Raw genomic sequence first — 11,725 nt, 5'->3', positions numbered from 1 at the left:
TGGTTTCTTGGAAAGATGAGGTTTCTGAGGTACAAATGTCTCCTCTTGCTTTGGGGCTCTTATATACGCTCCCCAGTGGGTGTTGGTCCAACCAGAAGGCTTCCTCTCATTTTTGTTTATCCCACCCCTCTTCACTAAGATTCTCTAATCAGTTTGGTATTTACTTGTCCATTAAGAGTCCTTCCCTTATTAAGGTAAATCATGTTTTTGACTCATTGACTTGTCATTTTTGTCATAGAATGATTACATTTTCACAGGGTCCTGGAATGCCAAACCTTATATGAATTATGGATAATCAGTGTGAGAGACAATTTAGCTATAGTTTCAGAGGCTATATTCTTTTCCTTGTTTTTCTACCCCTTAATTTAAAATAATATGCATAACATGATACAATTTTTAATTACTAATTTCAGTACATATAACTTAAATGGTTAATTGGACCATTCTCTCAATAAAGTCAATAAGGACATGGCTACTTATAGATGAATGTTGCATATATGTATTTCAGACATACTTTATTTATTGAGGCTATAATTCAGGTTATCTTGAGTAAGTGGGGTGATAGCCAGAATGGAATAAGATGAAACCCCTTTTCATTTTTAATCTATTCCAAGTTTCTGAAGGTTGTATTACTCTTTTTTTTTAACAGTCTTTACTCAAAGTTATACCAATCTTATAGTGAAATATGTAGTGAAAATGTAAATTCACTGGGAAGAAGGATCCACTCAGTTGCTGACTTTTGTTAAGTGTACCGTCAAAAGGGGGTGCCTGGGTGGCTCAGTCATTAAGCATCTGCCTTCGGCTCAGGGCGGGATCCCAGCGTTCTGGGATCGAGCCCCACATCAGGCTCCTCCGCTGGGAGCCTGCTTCTTCCTCTCCCACTCCCCCTGCTTGTGTCCCTCTCTCACTGGCTGTCTCTATCTCTGTCAAATAAATAAATAAAATCTTTAAAAAAAATGTACCGATAAAAGAAAATCACCTCATCTTTATTCATTTTCAAATGAATGCTATACTAAATTTAAAATAAATTGAAACAAGGAATAAAAGGAGAAGTCCTAAGATTCACAAAACACCAGTAGGTTCTGGAAGTGGATCTGACCCAGTGTGATTTAGAGCTATAGAAATCCTTTTTTCATGGACCTACTTCCTACTGTGCGTATTTGTTTTTATATCTTGGATCTTCAATTAGGTTGTAAATTCCTTTGAGGAATGCCTTTTACAGCATTCTTCACCTCAATTGGCCTTGATTTGCTGGAGTCTAGGTTGGCAGATGAGGAAGTTGGAATGAATAATCTCCAGGGTGTACAATGTTCATAGCAGCAATGTCCACAATAGCTAAATTGTGGAAGGAGCCGAGATGCCCTTCAACAGATGACTGGATTAAGAAGTTGTGGTCCATATATACAATGGAATATTACTCAGCTATCAGAAAGAACGAGTTCTCAACATTTGCTACAACATGGACAGCACTGGAGGAGATAATGCTTAGTGAAATAAGTCAAGCAGAGAAAGACAACTATCATATGATTTCTCTCATCTATGGAACATAAGAACTAGGATGATCGGTAGGGGAAGAAAGGGATAAAGAAAGGGGGGGTAATCAGAAGGGGGAATGAAACATGAGAGACTATGGACTATGAGAAACAAACTGAGGACTTCAGAGGGGAGGGGGGTGGGGGAATGGGATAGACCGGTGATGGGTAGTAAGGAGGGCATGTATTGCATGGTGCACTGGGTGTTATACACAACTAATGAATCATCGAGCCTTACATCGGAAACCGGGGATGTACTGTATGGTGACTAACATAATATAATAAATAATCATTTAAAAAAAAAATAATCTCCAGGGTGTAATATCCTGATTCCAGCACCTCCACATACTTCCCCTTGATCAGCACAAAAACGATTCAGGTAGTAGAATCTAAATTACATAATTTGTTGGATGGCAAGTTGTTGTCGCGTAAACACGAATATGGATTCTTTAGTGGGGTGTTTCTAAGGGGACATTACTGAAAACCAACTTGGCCTGTTTAAAAGAGAAGAAACCTGGCTGAGACAAATCAGTGGAAACTACTAAATGTCATTGGTAAATAAACCATGCATTTTATGAGAAGAAGAACTCGTTAGTGAAGTTGGCTTGACTTTTGCTTACAATATTGATATGTATCACAAAGCTTACCAATAAAAATGGAGGTTAGAGCCTTCTAGATACTTTACATCTCTGTGATCAGACTGTTTCTTGCAGTGTCCTTCCCGATTCTCTACTTCTCAAATCCTGCTCATTCCTCAAGCATCAGCTCAAATATCTCCTTCATGGCAATTTTAGGTTGTTCTTCTAGATGTTTTCGTTCTTTGCTTTCACAAAGTATGCTGCCTGTCTTTTCATTTAGACCTCGTTTCAGTCTGATATATATTATGGCTTATCATTTATCTTTGTCTTCCTCACTCCTGTGCAGACTCTCTGAAGTGGGAATTATGTCTTCATTTTCTTTGTCTCTGTCAAGTACCTAGGTCATAGTAGGCATTTGATAAATGTGTATTGATTTGGATTAAATTACAAATTAGAATGAAAAAAGGTGTGTATTTATTTTTAGAATAGCCCCTTATAATACCAATACTAATAATACTAATAATAATACTTTACAGAAGCAGAACAATTCATTTCATTTGTGAAGTGCTTTTATACTTGTCAAAACAGTTTTACATTCAAAGCTTCACCTAAATGAGTCAATGAAAAAATATGGCTAAGCTCAGTCTTTGGGGTCTCTTCTGTATGTGGATGTTTAATTGCCAGTTTCTCAGAATCTTTAAAAGGAGATATGTGAGGTAGTTACTTAAAGAGGCAGGGGAAACATTAAAATTAAAAGTAGGTGCTGACCTTGGAATTTAAAATGATTTTAAGCTTAGAGCTTAATATATTTGACTATTCAGGCAATTTTCTTCATGTATGTACATATGCTTGTGAGTCCTCTTTTTTTGCCTATGAGATTTATGTTGATGTCATCAGATAGTGTCATTCTGCTGGGCATATTTATAGGCTTATGATGTGCACACGTGTCAAGAATTGTTTGGTAATTACAGCGTTAAACACGAGACAGCACGTGGGTCGTGGCGCAGTGGTGTTTATTTAGTTTTAAAGTGAGGAGGTCCATGACAGCATTTATTTGACTTCTCACTGGAAATCATCGTTCAAAATATAGAACAATTTTGCAAAACTGAAGGCACAGGGTCAGAACATTTTCTTCCAGAGCTTTTAATTAAAGACCATTGGTGAACGTCCCTTAATGACTTCTTGTCCCTTGGGGCAGTGTGGGCAAGCTCTTGGATGTTATCTTTGGCTAGCAGCCTGGTGCTTCACACTCGCAGGGCTGGACACAGGTTGTGACAGAGATCCTGCTCAGGTTTGGAGGAGGGTGGCCGCTGTCGAGCAGCCAACACGATGGCACGTAGGAGTCAGGCTCGCAGCAGGGTGGGGGGCAGGTGTCGCAGCAAGTGGGCTGAAGGAGGCTGATCTCATGTGGGCAGGTGCTGGGCAGGCCGACTCCACACTGACAGCATAGGTCAGAGGGACGGACGGTGGTGGCAGGGCCAGTGGGGATACTGCAGCAGCCTTGGAGACAAGACTCACAGCAAGACATTTTGTTGCGAAGGAAGATTTTCTTCTACAGAGTTGTTCTCTGTGAGTCTTTTATATAGAGCTGTCTCAGGGAACACAGCTTCTGTCCATCAGAATGTTTCCCTGTTGTTGTTTGTATAATCCCATACAAATAATTAACTTCTTATTTATCAGCAGTGGGATGAGCTCTCCTTCAGTTTTATTTGGTTATGTTGCTACATTTCAAATGTGCTTCCTGTCGCGGTTCCAAAATGGTATCAGCGTAGGTTCTCCATTTACTCAATCACAGGTAAATACTTCACTGTCTTTTCTAACTTTCCTCTTTTTTACCAACCAGAATTTGTTCTTACAAATGCAGAGTGTTAAGAATCAAGAGTGATTTCCCTGGAAAGTAAGAAATGATCCTTCTTAAAATGTGTGCTCTGGACTATTTGGGAAGTCAAAACCTCTGGGACTTTTTTCCTGCCAGATTCACCTTGCTGTCTTTTCATGGATTTGAGGGAATAAGTGAATATCAAAAATTAAAAAAAACATCATCTTGATTGGGAACTTCAGAGCCTGCTAGATGATTTTCTATACCGATCCACTGCATTATCTCTGTACGCAATTATGTATACATATTTAAATAAGCTCTCAAAGGACATTTTTTTTTAACCAGGAGCCTGTACATATTAAAACATAGGTCTGTAAGACTATATATCGTCTGAAAAATGTGCTTGCATCTCTTTGCAAAACAACATGAAAAGTCCTTTCTTTTCAGAATAAACTGCTGACCTGCCTATTTCATTTTTCAAAACTACTGCCAAAGCTGGTAGTCACCTGCTATCAAGCATTAAAAAAAATTCCTTCCACTTTAATTCAGTGATGAGGTAACATGTCATGGCCAAAGCTAGTACATGACTACAGTAAAAGACACTGGTAAGCAAATCCATTCATTATAAGCCAGATATTTATTCAATCTCTACTATATTCTGAAAAGTGTGGGAGAGATAGAAAAATAGAAGGCATGGTGCCTGTCCTCCAAGAGTACAAGGTCTGATGGAAAAGGCTGGAAATCCCTTTGCGTATGACTCAAACAATGTATAATTAAGTACAAGACAGGGTAATGGGAGGAGTTCTGGAGCTAGGTTTGAATCCAGATTATAAATTACATGTTGTGAACCCTAGATCAAGTTACCCTGGGCTTCAGTTTTCTCAACTACAAATTTGGGAAAAATAATAATACACACCTACTATAGTCTTATTGCAAGAGTTAAATAAAAGATGAACTGAGAATTGCTTATGCAAATCATTCAGCCTTGTGTGTGGCACAGTCAAGTTCTCTCCTCGGTGCAGGTTCTCCCCTGGGCCCTCTGAGAAGGCCTACAAGAGGAGATATGGTGGAGAGGCTCAGTGATCAGAGATGCCTGCAGGGTTTGGAGTAAGTTGTTTTGATCAGACAATGCTTAGAAAAGAGATAAGTGCCTTTGGGGCAAGGGAAACAGTGGCTCCCCGAGGCTGCCCCTGTCCCTAGTAGAGTTGGCCAGGCCTTCTTGTGCCTCGATTGCAATCCTTATCTACTCATAAAACTTGGCTGCAGTTTTTGTACACGTGTTCGTTCTTAACTAGAATGTAAGCTTCTTTAAAGCAGAGACTGTGTCTTATTTTTCTCGGTTTCTGCAGTACCTAGTTGTAGGGCCTGGATCATGGGGTGGAGTCTCTGGGGCTGGAACACATGGAATGAATGGTTGAGGAAGGAAGGTTGGAAAATAATGACAACTGACATTTATGCAAATGCTTCTGTATCAAGTTTAGTCAGGAAAACAAGCTGAAAAGAAAACCCTCACACAAAGTAGTTCAACAGAGAGAGTTTTAAGATAGGGGATTGGTTGAGTAAGTATTGGGAGACCGAAAAAGCCAAAAAGGAAAACTGAAGTAACGAATGTAAGAAGGAGGCTGCCAGCCTTAAGTCAGGGACTGGAGAGAAGAGGTTGGCGGTGACTGAACCCAGATGCTTGGAAGAGTGGCCCTGCAGAGCTGGGGGGCAGACCCCAAGGGCTGCCCCCCTGGTGCTCTTGCCTCAGAAGCTCAGGGAAGAGGCCCCGTGGGGCCAGGGTGTGGGCCTTCTTGGATGGGAGGTGGGAGGTGCCCCCTTACTGGTGCGGGTGTTTCTGAGGAGGTGCAGTGGAAAGAAGCTGGAGACTGGAATCTACTGTGGCTGCCAGATAAAGAGCTATTGCTGGGGCGGCAAGACCTCTTCCTCAGGCCTTGCAGGCTCCTTCTAGCGCTCCCCTACTGGTGGAATCTGTTAGATAATCAGGCAAAGGAGATTTAAGAGTCCTCACCCCAGTGTCACAAGGTATAAAAAGGTGGACCTGGAGGTTGACAGTCGGTACACACTGTTCTAAGGGCTGTACATATTTTAATTCATTTAATCGTCACTACGGTTTTAGGAGGTATATACTTTTTAAAAACTTTTCAGAAATTGAAATAAAGCTGACACACAGTGTTATATTAGTTTCAGGGGTACAGTGATTAGACAGATCCGTACTTTGTGCTGTGCTCACCACAGTGTAGCTACCCTCTGTCACGGTACAACACTGTTGCAATACCATTCACTGTATTCCCTGTGCTGTACCTTTCATCCCCATAATTTTTTCATTCTATAACTGGAAGCCTGTATCTCACACTCCTCTTCACCTCCTTTGCCCATCCCACCACCCCCTCCACTCTGAAACCACCAGTTCCCTGTATTTATACATACATTTCAAAAATGAGCTTTTTATTCTTGAATAATTTTAGATTTACAGGAAGTTTGCAAAGATAGTACAGAGTTCCTGTCTACTTCTCACTCAGTTTCCCTTAATGATAATATCTTATAATACCATTGTGCGTTTGTCAAAACTAAGAAATCAATGTTGGTGCATTGCTGTTAATTAAACTTCAGATGTTATTCAGATATCACTAGTTTTTCCACTACTGTCCTTTTTCTGTTCCAGGATCCAATCTGAGATCCCGCAATACATTTAGTCATCATGTCTCCTTAGTCTCCTCTGGTCAGTAACAATTTTTTCTCAGGTTTTCCTAGTTTTTCATGATGTGAACAGTTCTGTGGTGTGCTGGTTAGGTAGGATAAAACTATTTTTAATCTTATTTGACAGTTGAAGAACCTGAGGCAGGGAGAAGTTAAATGACATGACCAAGGACACATAGCTAGTAAGTGATAGAGATATGATTTAAAGCAAGACAGTCTGGTTGCAGAGACTACGCTCTTGACTGTCATAGAGGGGACATTGCTCTGACAAGAGTGTAGGCTGCACATTGCCCCAAGATTAGTAGCAGGTAAGATTTGGTAGAAATGACTATACCAGGTTATTGGGGGTTTTGACAGCCACACTAAAGAATTTAGCCTTGATTCAGTAAAAATAAAAAATAAATAAATCTTGAGTTATCCTAGAGTTTTGAACAATTCAATTTAGCCAGTATTTATAGTAGGGATAGAAGCTTGGTCTGACAGAGGTATAGTTTGGATGAAAGGAGAGGCATGGGATTATTGAACCAAGGTTAAGTAGGAGGCTGTGATCAGGGGTCTGGTGATCAGTGTCTAAATTAGGCTAGAGTCAGTGAAGATGGAAAGAAAGGCCTGGAGGCCAGGATAAAGTTGAAAGAAAGATGACGTGACTTGGTTTTCTGTTCTGTTATCAAGGATAAACAATTAACTTTATAGGTAGTTTGTTTTTGCCTTGAACTGGGTTATTGAAACTCATCAGAAAATCAAAAATGTGTTGGAGTTGCCAAACATTCCGTATTTCAGTGCAAGGCTAATGACCCAGTCAATGTTTCTCCTGTGCTGAGGTTGCTAATCAGTATTTGAAGTCTGACTTTAAAAAAAAAGATGACTTGTTTTCACCTTAGAAACATAAACAGTTTTTCCTAGACTCATTGTGTATACTCATCTTGTCTTAAACTGTAATCACTCCAGAGAAAGTGAGTTACTATATACAACCAAATATACAATTTAGGGGGATAGTGGAAAATGCATTGTTAAGTGGCATATACTTTCTCCTGGATAAAGAGAGCTACATAATCCTGTTTGTTTTGGATGTATTGCTGTCTGCAAAGGAGGTGTGTGCTTTGGTGCAGTGGGAAAAGAAGTGGCTTTTGGATTCAGGTGGTTTCAGGTTTAATTCCCCCTCTGTCACTTACTATTTGTGTAACTTTTTCAAGTCTCAGGTTTCTCTCCTGTAAGGTGGAGAGAATGTTGGTAGCTACCTGTCTGTGTCTTTTGTTAGAAATAAAAGAAATAATGCCCACAAAGTACATATTAGAATGCCCAGTAGATATTCACCAAATGTTAGCTATTATGAACGAAAGTAGCAGAAGTGATAAAGTGGGATGGAGTTGGTTAGTGGCATGGAGTACTTGTTACTTAAAATGCTTCTGGATGATCTAGAGCCATAGAATGTTAAAGCTGAGAGTGTCTCTAGAGAGCTTCTGGTCAACCAACCCGTTTAAGACCTGAGACCCACAGAGCTCAAGTGACCGGCTCAGGGCTGCAGAGGCAGCTCAAGGGCAGAGCTACTCATGTCCTGGGCTCCATCCAGAGCGTTTTAACTGCCACCAAGGGTCTTTGAATGCCTAGAGGTCCACAGCGGTAGTACTAGGACACACAGACTTATTTTCAGTATTAAAAATAAAGTCTAGGGGCGCCTGGGTGGCTCAGTTGTTAAGCGTCTGCCTTCGGCTCAGGGCGTGATCCCGGCGTTCCGGAATCGAGTCCCACATCGGGCTCCTCCACTGGGAGTCTGCTTCTTCCTCTCCCACTCCCTGCTGTGTTCCCTCTCTCGCTGGCTGTCTCTCACATAAATAAATTTTAAAAAATCTTTAAAAAAAATTTTTAAAAAAATAAAAATAAAGTCTAAATATTTATCTTACAAGCATGTATGAAAACATCAAACTTCTTTGCTTTTGACTAAAAAAGAGGTAACTTGGGTATATGAATCCTAAAATTCTCACCGATGCTTATAAATGTTATTTATGAACAAACGTGAAGGAAGCAATTAATTATTTTACAAAGTTACATGGGAAAAATAATGTTTTTCAAGAAATAAGGGGATGCCTTTTGATGAGAAAGTTGGGAACCATTGTGTGGCAGTAATGGCGAGCCTCTCTCACCATCCAGAGCGGGGCTGTCGACACGTTGGGTCGTTTGATTCTCACAATAATCCTGAGACACAAGCAGGGATAAGAGTATCATTTCTGCTGTGATAACAAGGAAACTGAGGCTGAGAGGGAAGTGAATGGCCCAAAGTTCCAAGGCAAGTCCAAGAAAATATAGGAGATTGCACTTTGGGCACTTCCTGTAAAAACTTTACATGTTTGGAATCTTCCAGTACAACTAAGGAGATGAATTAATGGTCATCATAAAAGTTTTGTTCTAAGAGGAACTCTGTGTTTTTGCTTCCAGAATTGTGTGCCTATTTCTGGTGGATGAAGAATACTGCTCTAAAGCCTGATATTTTCAGTTCATTTCAACACCATGATATTATATGTCACTTGGACTAGTAAACGTCTAAAGATAATTCTGACTAATATAAACCAAGCCTCATTTGAGGGAGCAAGGAATACCCAATAAATGCTAATATTTATTCAGAATTGTTTTTTCTAGGAGACAGAATATATCAAGAAATGGGTATTTGTTCTTCCCCAAATTGCATTACATTTTGAGCTTGGAATTTCACTGATGAGTATAAGGGAATCAAAATTATTTCTGTGTGACAGCAAAGTGATCAATTTCTTTAGTCAGTTAAGGAAGAAAGAAAAATCAATCTCAGGGACAATGGAAATTAAAATAAGTAAAACATTTAAAAAACATACTAATCTCCAGGGTCCAGCATAGGGCTTGGCATAGTAGTTATCTTCAAAAAATACCTATTGAGTAAAAAGATCCTACGAAATGACCTAGTAAAATTTTCGCTTTTCAACCCATCACGAAGAGCCAATATCTAATTTTTCAGTGATTCCACCACACATACTCTCCTGCTGGGATAAATCTTGGATATGATGACCTGCTGTTCAGGTTTAGGTAGGCATTCCACTTTCCCTGAGAGGAAACATGAGAATGAATCAATCATCACAAAGCCACATTTGCCAAGCAAGAATAAAGTTTATTAAGGAATAGTCAAATGGTTATTTCTCAAAGAGCAATGAAATGGCCTAAAAGACGGAAAGAAGGTGTCCAGCTCCACTCAAAGGAGGAGAGAAGAAGTTAGGCAAATTCATGAAAACATGGCCCAGGGACTTGGGATTGATTTAGCTTGATGTAGGTAGTAGCAGGTGTTGAAGGCCAGATGATGAGCCCCACATCCCTGAACCTGTGCAGAGACGTGGCTGCTTAGCAGGGCTCACAGGGACTCTGACAGCCAGGCTGAACATAGGTGGTCAGGTTGATCCCACTCATTCCAGGAGTCGGGTAGGAAGAATTGAGCAGCCAACAAGTTGGCACATAGGTGTCAGGCTTACAGCAGGGTGGGGGGCAGGTGTCACAGCAGGTGGGCTGGAGGAGACTGATGTCATGGGGGCAGGTGCTGGGCAGGCAGACTCCGCACCGGCAGCATTTTTCAGAGGAGCAGATGGTGGTGGCGGGGCCGGTGGGGACGCTGCAGCAGCAGGGAACACAGCAAGCCATGGTGTCAGGAGTTAGGTTTTTGTTGGGTTGAGAAGAGAAGTCTGTTGGTGTCTCAATGCTTCTCTCTTCTGCCTTGGCTCTTATATACTCACCTCCCTGGGCGTCAGCCTATTACCAAGATTTTTTTCCCTGTGTTTCAGTTTATAGCTATCTCCATTAAAACCATCTAATTACTTAAGTGTTTATTATCTGAGACACATTCTTTACCTCATAAAAGGGGTTTATGTTGTTTTGTTGTCAAATTAGGACTCTTCATGTTGGCTCTTTGTCAATTTAAGGACATTTCGTTTCAGTCTTCAAAGGCACCAAGTCATTATCCTCTAATCATTATACATCATTAGTGACGGCCTGGTATGCTAGGTATCTGGAAATCATCCCCACATTTCTTTGTCTACTTTTCAGATGAAGAGGTTAAGTAGGCTTTTTGATTGCTAGTCTACCAGCAACCAAAGATTCTATGTGATAATTTAGGTCTTCTGGCTGAATAAAAGTCTGATTTATTCTTCATGGCTCCAAGAAGCTGAGTTAAGATGAACGGATGGGATCTATAGGGGAAGATATTCTGATTCTGTGTAAAGAAACACTTTCTTAGCTGTAAAAATCATTTGCTTTCCGTTCCCTCCATGCGTGCAGTGAACGATAACTTGTCAGGGACAGGCAGATGGAAGCCAGGAACTGTGCAGTGACAGATAGCCTTTAAAACTCCATCTAACGACGTTATGGATTAAGATTATTTGTGACCCAAAGACCAGTCGTATGGGGCCATGTAGAGACTAAACAGTGCAGTATTTCCTCAAATGAGTTCCGTGAACATCTGTGTTTGGGAACTAGAGTTCTTCATTGGTGGACCTTCCAGAGCCTTCAGTATATGCTAAAGTGCTCTGTGACTTTCCAATAAAGAGATATAACATGTATTTTTCTCCAGACTCACTTGGCCATGGAATCATTTCGTTTGTTAGTTTCCATAGGTTAGCTTCATAAATTAGTGTTCTGTGGAGCACACTTGGGGAGATTTCCAAGTTACATCTAAACTACTAGAGCCCTAGTGATAGAATTATTTAGATAAATAAAGGTATAAAACTTACTGTGATGTTTTAGAATTGCTTTGGAGTAGGAAAAATATTAAACTAGTAAACCTTTAGAAATATTTTACTTTGAAGGTCTTAATATGTTTTTCTTGACCCATCTTCATATAAAATGGCTCAGGCTTTAACAAAATAAGTAGAAAATTGTACAGCATAAAGGTGTCAGAAGCCAAAATCAGCAAGATGATGGACCCAAAAGATGTTTAACATTAAAACTGCTTTCATTTTAGCCATCTTCTCACTACTAAAATGATTTTGTGGTTTTGGATTCCTCTGCTAGAATTTTGCTTGTGGTCCACATTACTTCCGTAGATGTCCCTTAGTTCAGTCAAACCCTCATTGGTTGGACATCTGCTG

General features: G+C 40.3%; 1 protein-coding gene and 1 pseudogene across 1 annotated transcript; both read right to left on the bottom strand.

Moving 5' to 3' along the window:
• Positions 1-3,281: 3,281 nt before the first annotated feature.
• Positions 3,282-8,505, bottom strand: LOC113265686 (keratin-associated protein 3-1-like; annotated as a pseudogene).
• A 1,236-nt stretch (positions 8,506-9,741) lies between these two features.
• Positions 9,742-10,356, bottom strand: LOC113265463 (keratin-associated protein 3-1). Its single transcript, XM_044389252.3, has one exon. The coding sequence runs from the start codon at positions 10,281-10,283 to the stop codon at positions 9,990-9,992; it is 294 nt and encodes a 97-aa protein (XP_044245187.1). The 5' UTR covers positions 10,284-10,356; the 3' UTR covers positions 9,742-9,989.
• Between the last annotated feature and the right edge of the window lie 1,369 nt (positions 10,357-11,725).

This window comes from Ursus arctos, unplaced genomic scaffold (assembly GCF_023065955.2).
Source record: "Ursus arctos isolate Adak ecotype North America unplaced genomic scaffold, UrsArc2.0 scaffold_24, whole genome shotgun sequence".
NCBI lineage: Eukaryota > Metazoa > Chordata > Mammalia > Carnivora > Ursidae > Ursus > Ursus arctos.
The sequence above is the reverse complement of the archived record's forward strand: the minus strand, read 5'-3'. Positions and strand labels throughout refer to the sequence as shown.